This window comes from Acomys russatus, chromosome 2 (genome assembly GCF_903995435.1).
Source record: "Acomys russatus chromosome 2, mAcoRus1.1, whole genome shotgun sequence".
Lineage (NCBI taxonomy): Eukaryota > Metazoa > Chordata > Mammalia > Rodentia > Muridae > Acomys > Acomys russatus.
The window spans coordinates 20,633,668-20,659,610 of NC_067138.1; the positions used below are offsets into that span (position 1 = coordinate 20,633,668).

The window sequence follows — 25,943 nt, forward strand, 5'->3', positions numbered from 1 at the left end:
ACATGAAATTAATTTAAGCTCATTTGGGTTCCATGAATAAAATGTGTAAGCAACACATGAAGGTGCAGACGGCCGTTTCAGATTTATGGATAAAGCAGAAGTGCAGGAAGGAGCGCTCTTGGGCTGAGGTCAACTCGCGAAATGTTTATTGCTAATTAGCCTATTAAATAAACTCACCTCCACATTATGTGGGGTGATGATGATTACAATCTCAACACATTTCTTCTCTCGAATCTCTTAAAATAATCCTATTGATCACGTACACATTTTCACAAGATTTGTCCTCTGTTCATCTTGTATATTACCACCATTAAGTTAATTGTATTTTCTAAGACTGCTGTCAGCGTTTTATACATTTACCAGTAAAATACTTGCTTCATAGAGAAATCAGCAGGGGTAGAGGGCAAGGGTTTTGCTAACTATAGAAAAGTGGGTCCTTTCACTGTAGAATGGGTTCGTTCACATTTGGTGGGTAGCAGAGATCAGTGGAAGAAGCTACACAGCCCTGGGAACTCAAAATGGTCTCTGTCCCATGAAAGTCTTCCCTGGTTTCCATTTGATGCTACGTCTCATGCCCCCAGAGTGCAGGCCTATGTTAGCAAGTTCTTATACCAAGACACGATCACACGTTCACATCTTCACACGCTACTAAAAGCTCACAGAGGGAGTGAGTGCTTGTGGTAAAGCATTATGCAACGTAGAACATACACTGTCACTAATTTGATTGTCTCAGCTCTTCTGCTTAATGGGTTTATTTTATATATGGGGAAACCAAGGCAGGTTAAAAAAAAATCTCATAGCGTAAGTAGAATCAAGCCTGGATCCCACAACCCACCTACATTAGCAACATGAACAAAGGGATGATTTTTCTGTCTGAGAGTACTTTTAATATAAACCGCAGGTCTACAATAGCCAGTCTCACAGAGTAGGCCACCATCTGGATTGACTGAGGAATCTGTTTACTTGCCCCTTTTTTGGGAGGTAGAATTCTACAGTTGAAGGGTTGTGGACAAGGAAGTCTGAAGGGGAGCCTGGAAACAATCCCTACGGAGCAGGTAATTTCAGGAGACCTCGCGAGTACTATATCTATTCTGTCAAGCCGTGACCTTCCTATACTGCGTTTGCATGGCTGTACATGGGTGATGCTCTTACACATGCTGAGGCCCAGAAAGGGCACCTGTGCTTCACCTTCCCTCATGCCAGGAGGGTTGAGGAGCCCATTCATATGGTAGATAAGCCTAAGTGGCAGCAAGCATCAGCCTGTTGCCTGGTTACCTTCAGGATCACTAATTAAGCTCTGAAGACACCATTACCAAAAGTCTAGTTGGTGCTTGGTGTAGATCACGAGTTCCCATGAAAGGGACAGCCCAAGAGCACAAAAGGGACACTGGCTTTGCACACCTGTGAATGGGGTGCAGGGTTTTCCTCTAGAACTTCCTGGAACAGAAGCCCTTGACTTTCCTCCACAATCCAACAAGCAAATTCTTTCCATGTAAATATGTAGGTTGGAACAATCCTATAATATTAAACTACAGGATCGAGTACCATCTGCCTTTTCTTTCAAACCAAACCTGCCCTTCCCTTTTTTTTCTCTTCCTTTTTGAAATTATGTCAAAGAAACATTCAACATCAATGTCTGCTGCCTACCAGATAAATGATTCTTCAGCCAAGTGGTCCAGACTTTCGGCCTGGAAGGATTCCTCCTTTCTAGAAATTGGGGGTTGGGGGGCGGTGAGGAGGCACAGTGGGAACTGTGGCTCAGAGGAGGACTGGAGTCTGCCTTTCTCATTGTCTGTACAGCATGCCGTGTTACAAACAGGATTAGACTAAGAAGCTGAGAAGGAGAGAGGGCCTTAAAAGTCCCCAAGCAGGGGTTTTGCACCCATGTGCAGGGGTGGGGGTGGAGGGGGCGAGTATGAGGTCAGAGCAAGACAGCACGCTGGTCATGAAAGGTCTCCTAGCCACTTACCAATTGCGGCAGGAAAGGGAATACAGCTGTAAGAGATTACACAGGGTTTCTACATAATATGCATCCTCCCCTCACTGCCTTTGAAGTTAGGTCGGCTTAATTTAAAAATAAATCTAGTTGACTTTTTTAAAACCACAAAACCTCAACGCAAATAAAAATTACAATAGGGAACCGACATGCAGGCTCACAGTGGGCAAATTACATCTTCCACCAGGTACCTTGATGTGCTCTGCGGCGCAGCCCCACCTCACTTTGAGGAGCTAGGAAGCTGGCAGCAAATTACAAGCCTCAAATTGGACTCCTGGATTTACCGAGTGACATATGTTAAATCTGGCTTATATTAAAAGGGAGAGTTCAGGGCCTGTTGTCAAAGCTGTCCACCCTCCCTCGGTAGTTTTTTGACTTTCTCAATGTGGGAGATGACCTCTAGCTTGGAGGATGACATTGCAGGTGGGATCCCAGCGGGTAGCAGGGGTCTGGGGCATACATTTGCTTTTTAAAGGAAGACAGACTGCCACTGCTCTTCCCCCTTGGCCCACCCCACCCCCCCCCCCCACCGCCCCCAAGAAGAGCAGCTGTTCGGAAACACATACAGGTGGAAGGTCCGGGCTGCTGGGATTGACAACGTTGTTGAAAAGTGATCTTTTGCCAAAGACTGTGGTTGCCTCCTGCTGCGGTCTGCCAAATTCCTTGAAGATGCAGCCTTCTGTCCCCCAGTGGATAATTAAGGCTCGCTTGCTTAAGGACTGACTTCAGTCTCCTCAAAGAAGGCCTGAAGCTGTTTGAGGGATGGTTCCACTGACAGAAGCAGGGGGACTTACATTGGGAGATTGCCTTCAGCTGTCTGAAATGCTTATGAGTCAGATCTCATTCTTCGTCCCAGTTTTGTGATGTGTTAAGACATGATATTGGGCAGGTCATTTCTTCTTCTTCTTTTTCTTTTTTTTGAGGGGCAGTGATGCCTTAGTTTCTTCATCTGTACAATGGCTTTGCAGAGGTTCTTGTGAGGGCTGAGATTTTTTTTTTTTTTTTGTGTGTGTGTGACTCTTGAACACAGACTCTGGGGTCACATTCTACTCCTGCTTACAGGATAGCTCACTAATGCTCCCTGCTCTATGCTCAGACCAGCAGTCCAAAGGCCACTGTTCCTTCCATCTGTGTTGTCACAGTGACCCAAGCTCCCAAGCACAGAGGTCCCTATACCCCAGCTGTTACAAGAGGGACAGGTGAGCACAGCTTTCCTTATCTAAAGGGAGCCCCCCCCACCTTTAGCCTTTCACCCAATTACAGGTAATTCTGCTCTCTACCCGGGAGCCTCCCACCCATTGCCGAATGCTAGCTGATGCAGCAAGTAGAGTCTGGCCCACAGGACACAGCACCCATAACACTGAATATCACTCTAAGGCTGAGAGGACAAAGGATCAGACCATCATCTGTGGCGTTTCTGTTCCTTCAATAAGAAAACAAAGCAGAAAGTGACCCCAGAATCTATTTCAGTGGTATCACCACTATTTCAGATGCCCAGCCTGGTAAAAACTGATGCCTGTGAAATGAAGGTTTTAAACAGATCTGTGTATCTCAGAAGCACATCTGTAGCTCTCCACTGACTATTCTGGGGGCTGAATAGCTTTGTACTTGCCTTGTGAGGCCTCCCTGCTTGCTGCTTTCCTCTATTCTGGCTTTTTTTTGGGGGGAGGTGTCTTTTGCTCACGGCGGTGGGACACACCTGGCCACACTCATAGAGTCCAGTCTTCAACAGCCAGCACGACAGTTTTCTCTTTCCGGTGTTACTTATTGACAAAAGCAGGACAAAGGATTCTGATAAATCAACAATGCCACCTTTCTCTTTGGAGGGTAGATTTTTAAAAAAAGTATGATTCTTAGTAGCCAAGAAATAGCTTCAAGAAACGCATGTGTTACATATTAAATCCATATTGGAGAATAGTGAACTTTGTGGTTCCTTTTGAATATTGATGGTCTTTGCTGTCATTCCAGTGAAAATAGATTTCTTTCATTGATGTGTTGAACATCTGTTTTCTTCATTTGTTTTTTAGTTGCAAACACTAACAAAAAAGACACCAATAGGGGTTTTGGCCAGTGAGTGGCAAGGCTAGTCCCAGTGCTGAGAGCAAGCCAATTCTGCAGGCTCCAGACACACTCGCAAAGCGTTACACTAGAGACTCTATACCCACTCTCCAAGCCGTGCCATCTTCAATTTCATTAAAACTGAATTTAAATATGTGACCGATGGGCAGTTTGATCTTCATGTGGGTCCCCTAGTAAGTGGAGTGGGTGCTGCCTATGACATGGACTCTGTTGCCTGCTTTTGATCACTTCCTATAACGGGGCTGCCTTGCCTGGCCTCAGTGGATGAGGATGAGCTCAGTCGGGATGTGACTTGATGTGCTGGGGTGGGGTGGTGGTGGTGGTGGGGGGGGAAGGGGAGGAGGATAGGGAGAAGAGGGTGGGAGTGTGGCACTGGGAGGAGAGGAGGGAGGGCACTATGATCAGGAGGTAAACTAAATAGATAAATTTAAAAATAAAACCCTGAATTGACTTAATTGACTTTATGGAGATATGCTCCACCTGACTTCAAATGTCTTTAGTCATTTGACTAAATGTTTGAACACATGCAGAGTAAAAGCAAATGATCTTGATTATAGGCATACAATAAGAAAAGGGAATTGTTTAATGATGCCAGGAAATGCCAATTGGAATTAAGCAAATATGCAAGATCCACTCTGACATTCACTGTGGCTGTGACATGGACTGAGGCCTGGCCTGAAAGAACAACAGACAAGGAAAATTGACATCTGATTCCAACTTTGTCCCTACTACTCATATGACCTGAACAAAGCCATTTAGGTTTTCACTAAAACAAACAACTGGGACTTCATGTTTTTTAATAAAAAAAAAAAAAAACCATACAATTAAGAAAATTGCTGGTTATAATTAAATTGCTAGTTGAACTTTTTTGATTTTTAATTTTTTATTAAGTATTTTTTACATATACATTTATATTTTTATACATATGCTAGTTGAATTCTGAAAACATATTTTTGAAGAATTCTAGTACTATCTTAAAAATATTTTCATGTCAGCTAGCTGGTAAGCTCAACATGATTCATTTGGTAAACAGAAATTAATTTTACAACTAAACGAGGAGCCAGGCTCAGGCTCCCTATCCCAGGAGCTAGAGAGGTGCTTTGTCTCTGCAAAGCTTTTAGGACACCATTCATGGGATGTTTCACGTGATTGTGTTCCTCTGGAGTCACACGGCCAAGTTCAGGAGTTTGGGTGCATAGGGGTCCATTGAAAAATGGAAAGAACAGATTAGGTTTATAGGAAAGGGAACAGTTCTGCCCAAATTTGACATTTGTATGGCATATTTAAATTATTCATCTTCAGAAGCATAACTTTTAATAGTTTTTGTGAAAGAGATAAAAGTACTAATTTTTTTCAGGCTAAGACATTTTTATAAAGATTTATTGTGTGTGTGTTTTAATATGTGTGTGTGTTTATGAGGGCTAAGAGCATGTAGAGTACAGGTGCCTTCAGAGGCCAGTAGGGAGATCAGATGCCCTGAAGCCGGAGTTATAGGCAGTTATGAGACGTGGGCACTGGTCCTCTGGGAGAAGCAGTAAGGCCGCTTAACTGCTCAATGTTTCTCCAGCTCAAAGAAAGGACGTTTTTTTACAGCTCTGGTTAGTAGTCTGCCCCCCCCCCCCCCAGTATTTCTCTGTGTCTCTTTCTATCTGTCTGTCTCTCGGTCTCCCTCTCCCTTCCCCATCTCTGTCTGTCTGTCTGACTGTCTCTCTCTGTATGACGTATGGAAGAAACACCTACTGAAACAATTAAAAATCAACATCCAGGGCTGATGAGGTACAAGGTGTGGGGGTACATTATCACAGGCGTGGGGAGTATCTCCTGAAAGCTTAGCGGGAGCTCCACACAGGGAAGGATTTCATGCTAAGAGTTTTATGTGGATTTCCCTGCTGGAGCCTTTCTTGTATTTCTTGGAGGCCAAGACAGGCTGGGCTACTGTCTGATTAAACAGGACCCCCCATGTGAACAAGGGAGCACTAATCCGCTCCTATTCTATGCTGGGAGGCGTAACCTCTCCCCTCAGTTTGTAAAGCCAGTGTGCCGATATTGAATGGGCCTCTCTCTTTGTCAGAGAAGCAAACACCATGGAAACTTGATCCACTCTCTCCAGTGTAAGAGGGTCAGATAGCTACAGCTCAGGGCTGGATGAAAGGGATCCGGTGATGTTTGGCCACCTAGGAAGACCTGAAGCACAGTGTCCACATGACCAGTGTCCCCCACCAGAGGAGAGCCTCCAGCTCCGCGCTGGTTCCACAGGGCCTGCCAAGGCCCTCTGCAGAGCACTTCACTGCTTGCTTGTCACCCCTCGACTGCATTGCTGATGTTTTTTGCTAAGGAAAGCCAGCCATTCTCCGGAGCTCTGTGCATCAGAATCTGCAGCTTGTCGCCAATTTGTCTCGCTCTTTTTGTTGGAGGCCTGAACTCTGAACCTGCACACTCATTCCCTCCCTTCCTCTATCAGCAGCCAGGAACTCGAAGCTTCCGTGGCCTGCTGGAGGCATGTGGATCTCTACAAACTGTGTGAACAAAACCCAAGTCCTAGTGGCAAAGACACCGAATCACCCATGCATGCTCATTTCCTATGGCTAGGCATGACTCCTCACCTGGCATTTGCCCAGGGCAAAAATGTACAACTAGGAAGAAAAAAATGACAGGCCAGATCTGTTCTGTTTTAGAATGGCCATATGTAAGAGGTCCTCCGCAGCTAATGCTTAGCTTGTCAAGGGATTATCCTGTCACCATGGCCCCATGTAGACTTATTTCTCTACCTGCTCTCTTTAAACCGTAAGTTAGACAGCATAGAATCACACTATTTGTGGGTCATTCATAGTGACATTGGCGTATGGATGATCTTAATAGAAAAAGACCAACAAGGGAGAACACCAACAGGGTGGCTTCTATGTCCCCGTGTGGAAACGTTACCTCTGACACCTATCTAAAGTCTTGTGTGTGACATCACATCAAGGTGCCTCGTTGTTTATTTCCACTTACAGATGAGCCCCCTGGAGGCTCCAAGGCTAAAGAAACTGCCTGCGATTCAGGCCGGAGTACTTTCATGAAGGTTTTACTTCATTGAGTCAGTGCTAAGGGCACAGCTGGCTTGTTAGACGTATAAAGAAAGAGCCCATGTGGAAATGATCAAGCCAGCTCATGTTTTCTTATTACCTGACTTACATACAAGCTAACTGAGATTGCCAATATCTTGTGACCATTTTTCCTTTGAGCTTTATCTGTACCCCAGCCCCCAGCCCCTACAGCATGCCTTACCTTAGAGCAGTGGCTCGCACCCTTCCTCATGCTGTGACCCTTTAATACAGTCACTCACATTTTGGTGAGCCTCGACCACAATGCTATTGTCATTACTACCTCATAGCTGTAATTTTGCTAGTGTGATGAATCATCACGTAAACATTTTTTTGGAGACAGATAAAAGGGTCGTGATCCACAGGTTGAGGAACGACTGTCCTAGAATACCTCATGCGTGCAGTGAGCCTTGTCTGTGCTATACTCTGTCCCTGCCGCCATCGCCGGCATGGCTGTAGATTCTCCTGCAAATGTTTCCCCATCCTGGTCCACCCTGAATACTCTTTAGTCTATTCCTCCAAAAGATGCAAATGCCTTCCCTAGAGTGGTGCTGTGGACTTTACACTCCCGGTTCTACTAGTGCCATGCCTACCTGGACACTTTCCCATCATCCCTGTAAGGTGTGGGACTGGGCAAATTTCCTATAAGTCTTACAGACCATGTCACAGGCTCCATTTGGTGGATCTCAAATAAACATGGCTGTGTTGCCAAATAAATCCTTATTAACATAAGCTGGGGTTGGATTCCCATCCTAGCTTATTGGTTTTTAAGGGGGATACCCATCGGGATCTTCCTTAGTTCGAAGTATAACTTTCAGTGTTAGAGTCCAAGGTGTGCTCTAGTCAAAATTGCTACTTAAAGCCTCCTCTCAAGCCCCAAGCCGACTCCTCTCCATGAGCAAGTGCTGTCAGGACCTCTTGACTGGCTTGTTTTTGTCTAGGCTTAGGACCTAGCCTTGATGCCTCAAAGGCAGGCAGACCTCTGAGGAACCAGGGAATGCCATATCATAGCAAGGCCTCGTCTGCAGATTGAGAGCTCCCTTAAAGTATAGGGGTTGTAGAAAGTCATCTTAGGATAGGAATGTGCGACTGCTGATTCACCAAGGGAAGCCTCACCATGTGAGTCAAAAAGGAGGGAAAGGCGAGTTTCAAGTCATTACTGAAGAACCCTGAGAGACACTCTCCTCCCTGGAACCGGCTGTGCACTGACTCTGTGACTGAGCTACACCAGAGAGCCACCTGCTAACAGGCTTCGCTTAGAAATCCGCCTGCAGAGTCCGTAGCAGGGTAGCAGGGGAAGAAGTCTGTCCGTAGAGCTGAGTCCAAAACAGCCGCTGCAGCAACTGTCTTGGATGTCTACGTCATATTTGCATCCTCCTGAGCACATTCAGTAGGCGACCCAATTTGCTTCCTGTGTATTGGTCTAAGTCAGCTCTGACCTCATTCTGGTTAGGCTTGGTCATGTGACCGAGGAAGGCTAGTTACAGAAAGATACTAAGTAAGAATAAAAATAAAACTTCCTGCCAGGACTCTGTGTGCCTGGCAATTCCATCAGTAGTTACTTCTTTATTTCCCTAAGTTTCTTTCTGTCTGGGATCTTAAAAACCTAGGGGAGATGGCTGGGGGCATGGGTGAGGTGGGGGGGGGTATTTAAGCACAGGTAGATCATGAACCAATCTTGGAGGTTGGGGAATAATGGTTCCTTATGAATGAGCATGCTTTCTGCAGACCCAGTACCAGCTGCTCTGTGTGGAAGGTTTCATACTGGGCTTGAAATTTGGAAGAAACTGTGTTGACAGTCAACAGCAAAATTGTGTTCTTCGCTGCCAAGGCACCTAGCCTTTTCCACTGTTGGCCAATGTGGATTATCAGCACACTGCAGCCCTCTTCTCTCCCGCCAGCTTCTCTTTGCCACGAGGGCCTCCCCTGAGTCTCCCCGCCTCCTCCTCTCAAGATGAAACATTAGGTTATTTTAAAGCCATGACCTGAGAGGGCCTCCCAGGCAAGCTACTCTAGTAGCCTTCTGCACAAGCCTAATTGAACATCTGCAGCCAAGCTGCTCCTGTGTTGCCCAGGAAAGAACATAAAGCCACGTTTTTATAGCCAGAGAGCAGAGAGGGGGCTGCACTGTGGCTATGCAAAGCAAAGCGCTCCCACCCTATTTGTACTATTAGGCCATACTCCAGAATATCGTTTACAACACTGAAAGGAACTCTAGGTGAAAACTGCCCTCATTTCCCCGACGTGAGCCTCTTCCGTCAGCTACTGGCAGACACTGGAACAGTGTTCCCCAATCAAAACCTCTCTTACTGCAAGCCTGGCGTTTCTATACCTCAGTTTTCACATCCTGACACGTCGAAGCTGGCATTACTGCCTTAGGGCTGCGCAGAGGGAAAAGAAGTAGGGTGAGGAGGAGGGTAAGTTGGGGAGCACAGGCAAGGCCCCTATTCTGCAGGGTTCATTGTTGGTTTTGCTACTCACATGTGTTGGGAGGCATTGGGGTACAGTTTTGAAAACTGTGGGGCGGAGTCTTCAGGGCCGTGGGGCGCTGCGTGGCTGATCACCATCATAACGGGCCTATGGGGATACATTCTCTTAGACATTTTGAAGTAATTAATGCTCTCGTTAGTGATTAAGTCTGTGAAGTAATCCTGAAACATACATTTGACACAAAACAAAAATTACAAAGGTTGAGATTCAAGATCACATTTGAACACCACTTTTCTCAGAATCTACCCGCCGAGTCTAGGGCTAAGGTCTAAAGCGTGCGAGGGAAGAGAGCCTCCCAAAGAGCCAGCCACCTCCAAGAACCGAGAAAAACGGGCGGCTGCTCATTTCTAGGATAGCTAGCTTAGCAACAAGGGGGAAAAGATATGTACAATTTAGCAATTAGGGAAGAAAAGAGGCAAGTTGGGTTTGCCCAAGATAACGATTAAAATGGGCAATACAAATTCAACAGCATGGGAAACACCGGGCACGTATCTGACTCTCAGGTTCCACTGACGTAATTAGTTGGCAAAACATTTAATTGCTCCGAGGGCGGGAAACACCCACGCCCACTCACATTCATAACTTCAGAACACACACACACACACACACACACACACACACACACACACACACACACACACGGTGGCACACATACAAATTACCGATCCACCACCATCAAACCCAAGGCATTGTCAAAATCACAGGGACCAATTGCAATAGTTTATCAAGTCATTGGTTTGGGACACTTAAACATGGGAGCATTTGGTTTCCTGCAGCTTATACCGTTAATTATACAAAGAAAGTAATCCAGCTGCTGAATTCGAGTTTGAACTGCTAAATAAAAATGACTTAACCCATAGTATAGAGGATGTGGCGTGATGCAAGCTTAGAAGTGGGCAGCCAGGAAACAGAAGGAAGAGGAGAGAGAAGATGGGAACTTTAATTAAGGCACCTGCTTCCTCTGTGTGTGTCACTGGCCTGAAACGCTAGTGTAAACTTTGGTCAGAAACTCTTAAGTGGTGATGACAAAGCCAAACACTTCCCAGCACAGCTGGTCACATGTTGTGGATTTATGGACCAGAACAGCTGCAAAGGGCAGTGCTGGGGAAAAGAAATCTGTGGTCATATGCCCTTGTTAGGACAAGTGCGAAGGCTGCCCCCACCTTTCCATGTGACAGTCTGTTTAATGCCTTTGAATGCACACACGTATACGCCCATGCACACGCCCCATGCACGTGCACACGCACGCATACACGCTCCTTTCCAACACAGTTGTCTTTGGCACCTAATCAGCCGTGGTAATGAGCACGTTGCGCTGAGTTAGTATTTGGAGCGAACTGTATGACTACTTTGTTCTCCTTAGGACAACAGGGAATAAAAGGTTAATAGCTTGAACCAGGAGCGTGAGAAGCCAATCCCCCAGATCGAAAGGGACAGCAACGACAATTAGTGTGCGTGGCCTGCATCGTTTGGCTGCGCTGGTTTTGTCCCCAGCCAGGGAAATGACCCAGGACAGACACGCGAGTGGCTGAACTACTCCAAGCTGAGTTTTCTTGTCTTTGACAATGAGGACGTGGCTCAGATTTGCCTTCAAGGTCCCTGCTGACCGGACACTTGACTTTGATGTGTGGAAGTCTATCAGCAGCATTGGTGAATTTATTTGTTTTCCAGAGGTTAGAAAAGACCCGGACTTATTTACGCCCTATTTGTTTCCAAGCCCATTGCTCTCTAATCGGTCCAGGCACAGACACCGGCATGCGGGACAGTAATCTAGTTCCCTTCTCTTTCTACCAAATGCCTTTCAAACAGTTTGCTAGATGCAGCTGGTTTGGGGGCATTTCTAGGAAAATCAGATGGGTATATCCAGCAGGAAAAAGAATATTTTAGAAAAATTACCAAGCTGAATTTAAAGCTATTCCTCCCTCTGCTTTTATCATCTCATTTTAAAAAATTGAACTTAAGGACCATAAGAACATCTCTGTGATTTCTTGTGCTTTAGCTGCCGTCTCACCAAGTACTCCTGGTTGGCTTGCACTCACTACGCAGCCCCAACTGGCTCAAACTGGCTCAAACTTGCCACCCATCTCCCCCAGCCTCGCAAGAGCTGGGATTATAGATACACAACTGTGTCTGGCTTGCTTTTGTAAGTTTTAAAATCTAGCACCTACTTGTTTGGGAACCATGGACAGTTTCTCTAGGTTGATTTGGCCATCCTAAGCCTGACAGCTTTAGACTATTATGAACTCTCACTGTCACGGGGCAGATGTCCTTGTCACAAATGCTACATTTGGTCAAATGGGGGTAAAAGCAATTAACACAATGTCCCAGGGTTCCTGGCCACACCACTTTGTTCTTATTCTCATGTGGAAGGCTGAAGCCACAGACAAAATATACTTGCAGCCACTGAAAAGCAAAACAGTACGAGATGCACATTTGATTATGTGGACAAGCTCTCGAGGTGGGGGGGGGGGACAAAAATTCTCACAAGACAGAGAGAAGGAGGTATGATTTTCCTGATGGTACGTTCATCAAAGACTGCTTGCCTTTCATCCTGATGAGGGAGAAGGGAAAAAAAAGGCTCTCTAGACAAAAACACTGATCCTTTAGAGGCTCTCTCGTCTGGAGCTGGAAATTGCCTTAAAATCTCTCATTCGAACACTGTGAGAACACAGAAAGCCCGTCTCTGCAGATAGTCTAAGTCCCTGGAAATGCCTTTTCCCCATTATGTGCAGAAACAAATTGATGCCGTTTTACACTGGAAATTACCTTTGCATAATCAAATCCATGCTTTTCTTTGATGCCGTTGCGACAAACAGTGTAATTATAGAAACGAGAATTCTTGATTAATCCGAGCCATTCTCGCCACCCAGGAGGGATGTAGCTGCCGTTGTATTCATTGAGGTATTTTCCAAAAAAGGCTGCAATGGGGAATGAAAGATTATTTTCTCACGTGAGGTGATTAATCATAAACAAATGCGGAGGTATGAAATTAGGACTTGAAAAATGACGGCGAGATGGGAGTTCATCCGATGACAGCATTGACAGCCCTCTGCCTTCAGGCCTTGTCGAGGTGACATCCATGCTTTGTTTTTTAAATGCATGTAAGTGGGACAGAAACGCATGGATTACAGTGACCAGTGCACTCTTAGGGATCTGCTTCTGGAGCAATTCTGCAATGAAAGCAGAGTATAGCCATCTGGTCAGTTGACTGGACGAACTGGGAAAGAGCCAGAGCGAGATCTGCCATGTGATTGCCGTGTGAGGGCTGGAACACTGAAACCTATTCTCTGTGACAAAATTAAGTTTTCTTGCTTTTTCTATGAGTGGTGAATCATACCCCCCACCCCAGAAGTTCACCTTGCTTTTCACGTATCTTCGTCGTTCAAGCCCTTCCTCACCGAGTCCAGCACTTACAAAGGCACCCTGATTCCCACTGTCTTCCTTATCCACATCTGATCATGAATCAAGGCCAGAGTCAATCCTGATTCACTCAAATACTTGTCTTGTACCCACAGTTCTGTACCCCGTGGTGGTTCTAATGCACCCTTCCTGTCCTCCTGCAGACACAGTAACGCTCTTGAGTAAGCTTTGTCCCTATTGATGGAAAATTTCTTTGTGTTTTTATTATCTATCTATCTATCTATCTATCTATCTATCTATCTATCATTCATCTATCATGTATCTATCATATATATATATATATATATATATATATACACACACACATATATACATACATACACACACTTACTTTTGAGGCAGGGTCTGGCTATGTGACCCAGGATGGCCTTGAACTGTCAATCTTCCTGCTTCTATCTCTATGACTATCTCCAAAGTGCTAAGATTATAGCCAGGAATGCCCATGGCTCACCCTGATGGTACACGAGAGATCATGCTTCATCCCTGTGTAGTACAAGACCCCAGCAATGCTTCTCACACTGAGCCTCATGGACCTAGTATATTCCAGAGAATCTACAAACTCTGGACGTTAAACAAGTGTGTGTGTGTGTGTGTGTGTGTGTGTGTGTGTGTGTGTGTTACTTTAATTACACATTTTAAAAGTTGAATTGTTCTTCTAACATGTTTCTGTAGAATATCGTTCCTTAAGGCATCTTAAGTTTATATGACTCCTTAGCTTTATTTACTTTGAAAACAATCTGTACTTGAGTCTGGGAAACACAGCACTCTGGGGAATGGAAAGACTGATTAGTGGTTAAGAGCACTGTCTGCTCTCCAGAGGACTTGGGTTCAATTCCCAGCACCCACATGGCAACTCACAATTGTCTGTAACTCTAGTTCCAGGGAATCCAGCATGGACACACAGAAATACATGCAGGAAAGCACCAATACACATAAAATAGATTTTAAAAAATCACAAAAAAAAAAAAAAAAAAAGAAGGAAAGAAGGGAGAAAGAAAGAAAGGACAGCAATCTAGTTTCTTCCCTGAACCAACCACGTAGCCCAGCTAGCCAGTGTCTGGGAGCTAGAGCATCCAGCCTGGCTCCCAAGCAGGTTGATGAGTGCTCAGCAAAGTGTCAGAGGCTTGACTGCGTGGCATTCCTGGCTTCCTCCCTGGGCTAGAATTACAAAATAATTTTCCTCTTCTAACAAAATGAGGTCTAACTCGGTATAAGGAGAAGCAGACCAGAGACTTGATCCTGCCAGTTCCTCAGTTCCGAAAGGGATAGCTCTGGGAGCTAGTGCCCAATAAGCCAGGGCCTTGCTCTCTTTGCCTTCCTCCTCATCCCTAGGGGCTCACTCACCTCACTTTTCTGTCCTTTTGTTTTCAAAGAGTTTTGTAAAAGAGCATAGCAACTGGAACGTGAAACTGAAAGCAAGCTTCCCAGGCAGGCATCTGCGGGCAGCTCCTTACCTCTTCCTTCTTGCACTGTCCTGAAGGAGAAGCATGGTAGCTGGGTGTTGTGTGGGCCAAAGAGGCTGGTCCAGAGGTCAAGAACTCAAAGTAATGCTTGGCTTGTACTGGGGGCTTCTCATATGATTGTTAGAATCACCATGACCCCACATTTTAAAATACCTTACCTTTTGGTGGCTCATGGACACCTTGCTCTATAGTTCTGCCTTGTTATACAGGTTGTTTTGGGTTTTGTCCCCCAATATGACTTATTTTATAAAAAAATTCTCTCTCCTGTAGTTCTCATTTTCCTTAATTAATTTCAAAACTTTTCCTGCTACTTTTAGTGTCCTCCACTTGCAGGAAGCCATGCCCAGTCATGCCTGCCCTTCCCTTACGGCTGTACTTTTTAGGTCACTTTGTACCATTTTTCACCATTACCACAGAGATTGCCCTTTGTCTTAATCCATCCCTTATACATGACTCCCTCAAGTCTGTTACCAGCTCTTGCTGTTGCCTTCAGTACTGCCTCCAGGTTTTCCGTGTCTTTGTGTTAATGGAATGTGACAAATGTACTCAGGATTCCAGATGCCCTGTTGCCTATCTCACTCACTGCAAGAGAGCCCAGGCCCAGGCCCAGGCTGCAGCACCCATCGCTGGAGCCTCTGGCCACTGAGACTCATCTCTAACCTTCCCTGGCTTCTTTTCTTGGCAGTGCTCTATGGTTGATGACTTGGGCCTTGAATCGTTCTGGTCCATGTGTACTATTCATCTAGGTCTCTCTCTAAAGGGGACTTGATTTTCATGTCCATATTACCATCTCCATAGCTTGGTTATAAGCACCGAATTTTCTCTCTCCCTTGGTGATGGCAGCTCAACTAAGCTCGTGCTATCAGGGTTACCCAGCATCACCCTGGCCTTCTGTTCCATTCTTTTCTTTTAGATATCACCTCACTTGCCTTCACACCTGTTTAGGGAGGTGGTTAGAGTTGGAAGATGGGGAGTTAAGAAAGATGGGGTTATCTCTCTCTCTCTGTGTGTGTGTGTGTGTGAGCACGCACGTGAGTTGTACTATTTCCTGCTAAGACCACATATTGCATAACACTTATAAAACTGTGTATTCACTATCTGAAGAAAAGTCTTTTAAAAAACATCAGTAATAGTAACTGTAAGACGATCTGATGCTCAGGAAGTCTCATTTAGTATAGGGAATGACGTGTTCCTGGACATTTTAACGCCTACAGCAGAATTTCATTGTAATAACTATAGATATAATCGAAGAACAAGTGAAACTGTGATTTACACATTTGTATTTATAAATTTGGTTTACTCAGATGGAGTGCAAGCATTTGAGCATTCTTTTTCTCCTAGGCTTCAGTGTCCTCCCACTATGCTGTGACACAGTACATGTATGTAACATTTCACGTCTATGTGCCAAACAAAAACCTATAACATCATAACCTACACAAGCTTGTCTTACCTTAGAAAACTCTAAATTTAATTAAGTCTTTTACTAGAGAGTAAATAAACACGCTTGTTACAAGGAAAATAAATCTGTAAAAAAGATAGAACATTAGAAAATGGGTAACTTATGTAAAGTGATTTATAATAGAAAAAAAAGCTAAGTAGGGCACTAGTGTATGTGTGTAGTAGAGGCAGACACAGGAGGGTAGCTTAAGAATGGCACAGTGCTGCACGCCTGTAATCCCAGCACTCAAAAAGCAGAGGCAGGCAGATCTCTGTGAGTTCAAGGCCAGCCTGGTCTACAAAGTGAGTCCAGGACAGCCAAGGCTACACAAGAGAAACTCTGTCTCAAAACAAAACAAAACAAACAAACAACAACAAATGGGAGTTGAAGACCAGCCTATGCAGCATAGTGAGATATCAGCACACAATGAATTAGTTAACTAAAAATTTCATGGCAGATTCCTTCCACTTATGGCCTGAAATAGAATGGATGTATCAAAAGTTCAGCTCATGTGATTTCCTATACTATTTATAATTGTATTTTAATAACATAATTGAAAGAAACAAGGTAATTTCAGTGAGCAAAGCAGAAGTGCAGTGTAATTTTGGGCAAGAAAGAGAACTGTATGTCAGAAAAATGCCCCGAGTCTTTCAAACAGCCTGAGAGCAGAGTGGGCCGTGGCCACAGCTCTTCAGCTCTGCATCGTTTTCCTTCCTTTGCATTCAGTGCAGCTTCTCAACCGCGAGTGATTTTTTTTTAAACCTTACAATTTTGGGCTAAGTTTTACACTAACATCTATCCTGTCATAATTCTTAGCAGACTTTAGGCAGAACACTCGTTTTTTTGTGTGGTAGACAATCCATGGCCTTTCTCACTTCATTCCTCAGGACAAAGTGCAATAGACGAAGTGCTGTGTTTTTCCCCTTCTTGGACATTTAAGCTCTGGTAGACTCATATTTTCCATGAATAAAGTTAGAAACATTTAGGCTACAACCAGTCCAAAAATATGCCTAAGTTCTGAAAGAGGAAAATCATGTCATACAAGGGTAAATATAATATTGGATCAATTCATTTCATTTAAATCCATGTATTCTGGATGTGTCCCAAAATAAGCCTCTTAGTAATTTGTCTTCTTGGAGCTGTTTTCATAAAACTTATTGCTGCCTTGTGTTTCCTTCTAGATGGACATTTACGTGTCACATTATCTCAGCTTCCTCCATTATTTTTCCTGTCTACAGCTAAATATTCCAAGTAATATGTTCATAATTAGGCAAGCAGCAATTGATTACACATTATTTTTCCCTACTAGCTTAGTGTCTTATAAATAATTATGTCAACTTAAAATCTCCTCCCCCAGCTTCTTAATTTGCAGCCCCTATTCATGGTTAGATCAGTAACTACTGTCACAATGATGGTTTTGTTTCCCAATTTTCTCAGATACTTTTATCTTTCTCATTGGAGAAAAAATTTTTAATTTTAATTTTATTAATTTATTCAGATTACAACTCAATTGTTATCCCATCACTTGTATCCTCCCGTTCCTCCCTCTGTCCCCCTTTCACCCTATTCCCCTCCCCTAGGTCTACGACTGAGGGGGACCTCCTCCCCCACTATATGGTCTTAGGCTATCAAGTCTCATCTTGGTAGCCTGCTTATTCTTTCTTTGAGTGCCACCAGGCCTACCCACCAAGGGGAGGTGGTCAAATATGGGGCACCAGAGTTCATGTCAGAGTCAGTCCCCACTCTCCACATAACTGTGGAGAATGTCCTGTCCATTGGGCAGATCAGAGTAGGGGTTCGATGTTTACTACTTTTAGCATCCTTAGTTAGTGCAATAAACTTTAAATCACACAGATCTCCAACACCGATTGTGATGCTGAGCCCAAGCCTAGGACCTCATGCATGTTAAACAAATGCTCTTCCCTTCACCTACATCCCTGCCCCTGGGTGAATATTATGCTTTCTTTACCTTACGTGTTTGGAAGGGTCCTTGCTTCCCTGAAAGAATTTGTTATGCAGGAGAGGACGATCGATTATCCCTTCCTATGAATTCTGTTATTATCTATGTGTCGCAGTTTTGGAAAGATGCTGGCTTTAGAATCAGCCTTTGTTTCTAGGTGCTGGTCTGCTGTCCCTGGAGAAAACCCCAAGCTAACGCAGGATAGCCAGGCTTCAGAGAATGGCCAACAGTCTTTATTGGGGTGCCTTATGTTTGGTACTCACAGCTTTATCCTAGACCCAACTCTGCAAGTGGGGTAATGTTCTGAGCTGAGCCCTGCCCTCCTAAGCACTGGTGCTGCCTCTATTCCCAAAAGCACCCCTGTCTTGTAGGTATAAATTTGTTCCTGGGAAAATAAGAGATTAAACTCTGTGATGACCAGATATGAAGGTAGATGTCTACGATGCCAACATTCAGAGACTGGAGCATTAGAGAGGTCAACATGGGCTATAAAGCAAACAAGCAAGCAAGCAATCAAACAAACAAAACTCTTAAATAAACACTTTCTAGTTTTAGCCAAGCCAGCACAGAGTGAGCGTGACACGATCCAACTGACACAAGCCCGGGAGTACACCGTGCCACCTACAGGTCAAAGGCTTTCATGCTGGTGACGCGATGAACTCTGCAAGGGATCTGTCCATTTCTGCTCTACTATCAGGCAGCTGAGAAGTTCCACGCAGCCTTTCCCTATGACTCCACAGCCTGTGCTTTGTGAGCCAAACTGCACCACACCTGTAGGTAGGTGCTACCATTTGTTTCTGCTTGACTGGGTACCACTGTTCTGCATCCTACTGGTTTCTATGTCTCTATGAGAACATAGGAACAAAGCAGGAGACAATAACATGCATAGAAACATGATCCAGACATAGCAGCACATGCCTGTAGTCCCAGCAGTCTGGAGATAGAGAAAGGATGATTAAAAGTTCAAAGTCGTGACTATGAGGTGAGCCTAGAACACGGGAGACTCTGCTTTAAAAGACAAATGAAAGGGTTCTGGAAACTTTTGGCAATCAGTCTTCCTGAGTCCTGGTTTCTTCATTGGTACTATAGACCCCTCCAGGCTTTCTTATAAGAACCAGGTGAGATTAATTGAAGTGCCCAGGACAAGAGTGGGCAAGCCAACGAAGCCCATTCCCTTCTTCCTAACCTTCCCTGGCTTGTCTTGGAAACAAATCAACACACCCTAAGCGCTGCTCTAAGCAAATCCTCCGTCCCCCGGAGCAGCTCCAGCCCTGAGCACAAACACCATCCGATACTCTGGACGGTCTCAGAATTCCAGTTTTCCCAGCTTCATGCTCTCTACTAGGGACTAAATTACAGCAAGCCTGGGAACAGCAATGGCACTGATTTCACATGCCTCTCATGAGCAAAACACATTTGGTGGTTAGAGTCAGGAGCCAGGAGTTAGGGGACCATTTTAAACCTGCCTCTGAGCTGGTCGCACAGTACCTGAAAGCCCCACTTCAGTTATAAAACACAGCTGCCAAGCACAGCTGCCATCTTGGAGCCCTGCAAGGATGCTAGGTGTATTTGCAAATTGCCTGAGAGACTTTAGATGAAACGTCCCATAAATTTAGATCACTAATGTGAGAAGACATGCCAGGAGAAGGCACCCTCCATAACCCCCTGCTAACCAGAAGGAAACACCCTTGGGATAGCAGGGGGCGGGTGTTCCTCTGTGAATACGGATCCCGTGATGCCTGTGTGTGATGGAGCTAGCATATGCACAATCAATAATTTCATCCATAAATAACAAGAACTAAGTGCCCACGGGGCTTGCTGTAAGAAAGGAAATGACTACATATTTCCTGAGCCTGGTGGGAAATATTAAAAAGAGATCCAAGAGAATTCTTATCTGAAGTCCTTTAGTTTTAAACTTTGAAAAGACATAGAGTCTGTCAGCCTGAAAATTATTTTCAATAAGCCTTTTTCATGCCATCTTCAATTATTATCAATAAATCTAAGTGGTTTTTAGGGTGGAGCTCCAAACCTTACTTTTTTACCATGCAGACCCTTCATGTACACCCTACTTCCTTCTATAAAGAAGTGCTGGAAAAACTGGGGAGCAGTGCCCAGTGCAGGAGACTGAGGGCTTTGAGGCTAATGCTCCCAGGAAGCCTTTCTTCTTCATCTTTACCCACAAATGAGACACTCAGAGTCCCTCCCACTAATTATGGATGAGGAGGGCCCACAGGACTGGCTTACTCATTCATCTGATAAGGTGTTTGGTTCATCTACTGGACCCAGGGCTCAGGGCAGGTGCTGAGCGGTTCAAAACAGCCCTTGGTAATTTCCCTTGAACAACCAGTAGGGATTACCCACATCTAAGCAAACCCAAGTTTTCCCATGATCCCTGAGATTTGTGAATGGAATGTGACCTCATTCGTGGCATGTTACCTTGGAATATTCCACCTGCTGGGAGCACCTCATGGGAACACCGTTTTCACACTGAGAGTTCTGAATTTTTACTAAGAGATTGCACATTGATACAGTCTCCAGAGAGGTAAAAATACTTTTTTATTCTGGTGTTAATGTGCTTGTCTTCTGTAAAAGTTGAGTGTTTTAGATCCAATTAGGTTGCTAAGAGGAACTCAGTGCCTTTCCCAGGAGTGGACGTTGCCTGCAGAGCAGGTTGTTAGAAAGTGAGGCCACTCTTGTGTTTGTCTGCCTTCTGAGTGCACTTAACTTGTTCTTTCACTCTTTGCCATTTTATGATAGAGAATAAAATCTTTTAGCCAGGAACGGTGGCCCACGCCTTTAATCCCAACAGTCAGGAGGCAGAGGCAGGCGGATCGCTGTGAGTTCGAGGCTAGCCTGGTCCAAAAAGCGAGTCCAGGACAGCCAAGGCTACACAGAAAAAAACTTTGTCTTGAAAAACCAACCAACCAAACAAAATCTTTTGCTGGAAGCTGCCAGCATATTCTTGTACTTTTGACCCCCTGACTCTGTGCTCCTTAGACTATTTTTTTCTTCAGTAAGTTACCCTGTCTCGTGGATTCTGTTATAGCAACAGTGCATGGGCCAAGGCAGAGATGAGAGAAGCTAGACTCTTCAGTTTTGAGTTTCCTGGAACTTCTCACACATCACCGTACCCAGGCCAGTCTCCCTCATCTAGGACTGTAGAAGAAACGCCCTCCTTTTTTACCTGTTCGGTAGCCTGTGTTGTTGAGATACACAGCAAAGGTCCGAGGCTCATGCATTGCCTGCCACGATGGAGAAGAGCAGTTCTCATTGTTGGTGTACACGTTGTGGTTGTGCACGTATTTCCCAGTGAGCATGGACGACCGTGATGGGCAGCACATGGGCGTGGTCACAAAGGCATTGGTGAAGGTGGCCCCACCATGCTCCATGATCTTTCTCGTTTTGTTCATGACTTGCAGCGAGCCTGAAAGGCAGAGTTCTGGCACTCGTTAGCAAAACGAACCTTGTGGGGACTCACACATGCCCTGTCACTCAAGTACCTCTGTTCCCCTCTCCTTTTATGAGTTTCCCTCCCCTGTGTGAAGGAGTCTGTAATTTGGTCAGTTCTTATTTCTAGAACAAAACGGACCATTTGGGATCTGAACATCTCAGGCGTTTTATAGAACAACAGTACATTTCAGTCTCTCTCCTCTTTAACCACAAAGGAAAAAAAAAAACCCATGCGGTCTAATTGTGTAATTAAAGCCAGACTTTTCAGATAGGAGGGAGATTCCAGTGTCAGGAGCCTTTGAAGATCATTGGAGAACAATGGCTTGTTACAGAGTATCTATCAAAACCCTGGCCAAGCCCAGCAATACCCGAGTGTAGCAGATCAGCATTTCAATTTCAATCCTAAAGGCAGAAAAGCAAAACCCAAACCTCCTACTAAGCAAAGAATCCTCCAAAATATCTGTAACCAGAGACAGAGGAGTGCAAGGAGGGGGGGGGGCGGGAAAGGAAGGTATCTTCGAGGTAATTTGGCATCATCTGGCAAACTGACTAATGTCTGCCTGTGTTTCTCTCTGGGTAAGACTGTTGCTTTATGCCTTGGTCAGTTTACAGGCCATTTTTAAGGCTAGGCTGTCTACTTGGTCAAAAGCATGTGCACGAATGTAAAATAGCCCATTATAACCTTAAGGATGAAATAGCAAGACAAGATTTCTAAGGAAGAAAAAGAAATCTGCCTCAATCCATTTCCTGCAGCTGAAACACGTCCACCTCCCGCAGAAAGGCACAGGCCAAATTCAGTAGTCTTTTCAGGACCTGTCAAGAAATATACTGCAGAGTGCCCACAGCCAAGCTCACTGCGTTTGAATCCCGAAGCCTCAGATTTCTATCAGGCTGCATTCCTTCCATAGAAAAGGAGGAAAGTCTATGCTTTTCAGTAAGGAAGGGAATGGAACACACAGAGGCAAATGAAGAGAGGCTACAGTGGACCGGAGTCCTTCACCTTAGCATCTTATATTCACATGATGCACAGGACACAGGCGGGGTGGGGGGTGGGGCTTCTAACTGGGTCTCATTAGAACTTAAATACGCTTTTGGGCAGGGTGCTCCGGACTGCTTCTTCTTTCTGGTTATCTTCTGGTGATCAAGCACCCGTCGGTAGTTAGTACGTGACATACAGTGCACTCCTACTTCATGCTGACCAGTGTAGCAGCCTTAGCGCTCAACGATGATTGCCCTGAGTGTAGCACATTTAAAAAAAAGAAAGAAAAGGAAGAAAGAAAGGAAGGAAGAAAGAAAGAAAGAAAGGGGCAGGGGAGGGCAATTCTCTGTAAATCAATAAGGACTGCGGTGTGGAGGGGAGCAGTGCATTGTTGGGGACACACACAGGGAGGGCAGTGTGGCTGATGCTCTGGTGATGGGGGGATGAGCAGAGCTTTGTGAAGGGCTCATTGATTTCCTGGCTTGGAAAGGAATATGGAGCATTTTCTTCATGAAATGGGACCCGAGAAGCAGTGCAAACAGCTTGGATGCCAGGCAGACACATTGGGATCCCATCAGAGCCACATAGTAAGGGCAGATAGAGTCTTTGTTACAGGCACAAAGAACGCACTGAGCAAAGCTTCGAGAAGTGGTGTTGCCACAGCAGGGATGGTGTGTGGGCTGCTGAAGCCATGCTGCCCTGATGCGCTCAGGACGGGCAGGATTCACGAAAGCCGACGCAAGGTATGCTGTTTTACTTGGTGGGAGAGGTATGCTGCGAGTTGACTAAATGGCGCCAATTTTCAGCCTAAGAAGAAATCTGGAAAGGGAATGTTTTCCTTGATGATGAAGAAGGAACTGAAAAGAACGTGCCTCACAGAAGATCAAAGAGAAATGCGCTTCGGCAGGGTTGCAGTTTACATTTGTGTTGGGTGATCACAGAGTGGAAGCATCCCAAACGTGAATTGATGACCAGAGATGAGAATGTTGAAAGCCCCGAAGATGTCCTCGGGTCTCCTCCTCTCTCCTCTTTAGGTGCGTGTGGTGCTTACTCTCAGGAGTGTCTTGACTTTAAGAAAACCAGCAAACATTGCCTAATAGTCTATTGCAAAGAAGCAGCTCTCAGACTTTCCTTTATGGGCCTCTGTTAAGTTCAAATTAAAAAAAAAAAAAAAAAACCAGGAATGCAGCTGGAGGCCATCATCTGAGGTCCTGCATCCCCACTGGCCACCTCCCGCTCACAGATGCATTTGGCCTGCAAATGTAGGGTGGGCGTGGGAATCTGACCGAAAGAGAAAAATAATAGCAAAACTGGGGTTAAATTTTCATTAGCTTAGTTCATAGTTAGAGGAATCGCTCAGCCTGAATTCTCCTTCTCTCGTCCTGTACTCACTATTGCCTTGTTGGCTGTGTTGTGATCCTACTCAATTCCTGCTGCAGTTGGCTTGCTTTTAACCAGCACACAGGCTCAAGTCACTCCCCAAAGCAGCTGCTAACCATGAACTAACCACCAAGGCTTCCAGCTCCGGTTCTCTGTGAAGATGTGCTTCTGGGGTGACACTTGCTGGATGTTAAATCACTCCCCCAGAAAAACATTTAATCACAGAATCTCTGCACACAGGCAAGATAATAGGAGATCAGATCTGAGCTGCAGACTGAGACCTCACACTTGTAGCACTCCTAGCATGCTGAAGCTGTCTGGTAGTGACCCACGCTTGGACAGGTTTTGAAGTTAGGAGGTAAGGCTGGACACGTTACCAGGGAAACAAGGAGCTGGGGAAGATGTGGGTGAACGTCCCCCTCACAGTGATCTAAGAGGCTTAGACCACTGCACGTGCAAGGCTACAAGACACACTGAAAACAAACGGGATGTAATCTCAACCAGTTTCCTCCTATGCACTTCAAGCCCATTTGATCCTAACAGGAACCGTTTGTGGTGAGGCTGTCAGTGATGGTCCATCTGCCGCTGCTCAGCTACACAGGGTTAGGCCACAAACCTAGGGCCACACAGTGGCAAGCACCCAGCTTCACAAGCCATGATCCTCGACATCCACTAGCCTCAATATTGTCTGTGGTGCGGATTCTTTCAAGACCTGGAAACACACAAACAACTTCTTACCCTCTGCACTCTCATTTTCTGCTTCCTCCGGCCTTGGGGAGATGGCAGCAGACCCCAGTGCCTGTATCCTACCTCACAGCCACATGCACTGTGAGGCCCAATTGAGGGAGGTGAGCCTTGTAGGTGGATCTGCCATCATGGGCACAGCAACAGCTGCCTCCATAGGGGAAGTTCTGGGACTATTCAGACGGTAACGGACAAACACTTGAGTTGTTTCTCTCAACTGGCACGTTCCTGGAGGGAAGCGCCAAGCACACTGAGTAATGACTGTCAGTCACATAGCCTTACATTGTTATGGACCGCTGATGCCTGCCCCACTAACTGCTGTTGACAATGTTCACCGAAACTCATCAGGTCATAAAACACCAATAGGAGTGTCTGTGCACTGCTAAGCTCAGTTCTCAGGAGGCTTAGGAAAGAGAACTGTGGGTTCAAGGGCAGCTTGGCTTACATAACGAGACTTTACCCCTTCCCCCCCAAAACAGATGAACAAACAACATCCAGATGTTACTGAGGAGTAGCCTGAGCAAGTCACTTAACCTCTTTGGGCTTGTATTTCTCTGCCATAAGGAGGCATTCTCCTTACTCATTCCCAGGGGCTGTCAGGAAGTGAACATTTTGATGCTATGATGAGATCCCTTGATGCAGGAATGTTGCTGCTACAGCTGCCCAGTTGACACTTCAAATCTGTGGCGTTCCCATTGGGGTTTTCAAACCAATTGCAGATTGAAAGCACTCAAAAATATGAAAAGGATCCAAAAAAAAGTCAGTAGACAGACAAAAACAAAAAAACAAAACAAAACCCAAAACTGTCCTGAACATATAAAGACACTTTTTTGGGTCATCATTCCCCAAACTAAACATGGTACAACAAGTATAAATAACATATTTACATGATAATGGGGATTATGAATAGTCTAGAGTAAATGGCAGGATATGTATTCCATTTTAAGTGTGGGATCTCAGCATCCAATATGCTTGCTAGTTGTTGGAGCTCTGTCTTTGTGACTTTTCTGTTGCTGACATAAGACACCATGACAAGGTGACTCACAGAAGGAAGGGTTTATTTAGTCTTTCATTCCAGGGGGATAAGAGTTCAGCATGGCAGAGAAGCAGCAGGAATGGCAGCTGGGGCAGGATGCTGAGGGCTCACGTCCAGTCTCCTGTGGATACGACTTGCCTTCTGCTCATTTCAACCCAAGCATGTGCTTGTCAGCACCATGGTCTTTTTATTAGGTAAGGTTTGGACTAAATATATAGGTACTGCCTTCAATGCAGCATGAGTTCTCTGGCTAACCATTATCATTTGTGTGGCAAAAACTGGGATCCTCAACAATGATAATTCCCATATTAAATATGAATGAATTGGTAGAGTGAATAATTTAATGTAAAATTACGAGGAAAATTATAAAGCAGTATATTTTTCTGCCAAAGCTATCCAGTGGGGAATGGGCGGGGGTGGTGGAA

At 45.1% G+C, this 25,943-nt stretch overlaps 1 protein-coding gene across 3 annotated transcripts in view; it reads right to left on the reverse strand.

Annotated features, from left to right (window-relative positions):
- Sulf1 (sulfatase 1) overlaps positions 1–25,943 on the reverse strand; it is a 72,917-nt gene that overhangs the window by 41,128 nt on the left and 5,846 nt on the right. For 2 of the 3 annotated variants that reach the window (XM_051158997.1, XM_051159015.1), the window contains exons 2-4: positions 21,114–21,353; positions 12,415–12,566; positions 9,640–9,809 (exon numbers count right to left, since the gene is read on the reverse strand). In XM_051158997.1, the coding sequence (XP_051014954.1) occupies positions 9,640–9,809; positions 12,415–12,566; positions 21,114–21,353 (562 nt within the window). Of the gene's footprint in view, positions 1–9,639; positions 9,810–12,414; positions 12,567–21,113; positions 21,354–25,943 lie in introns of those variants that run through there. The other variant, XM_051159006.1, reaches the window with a different exon arrangement.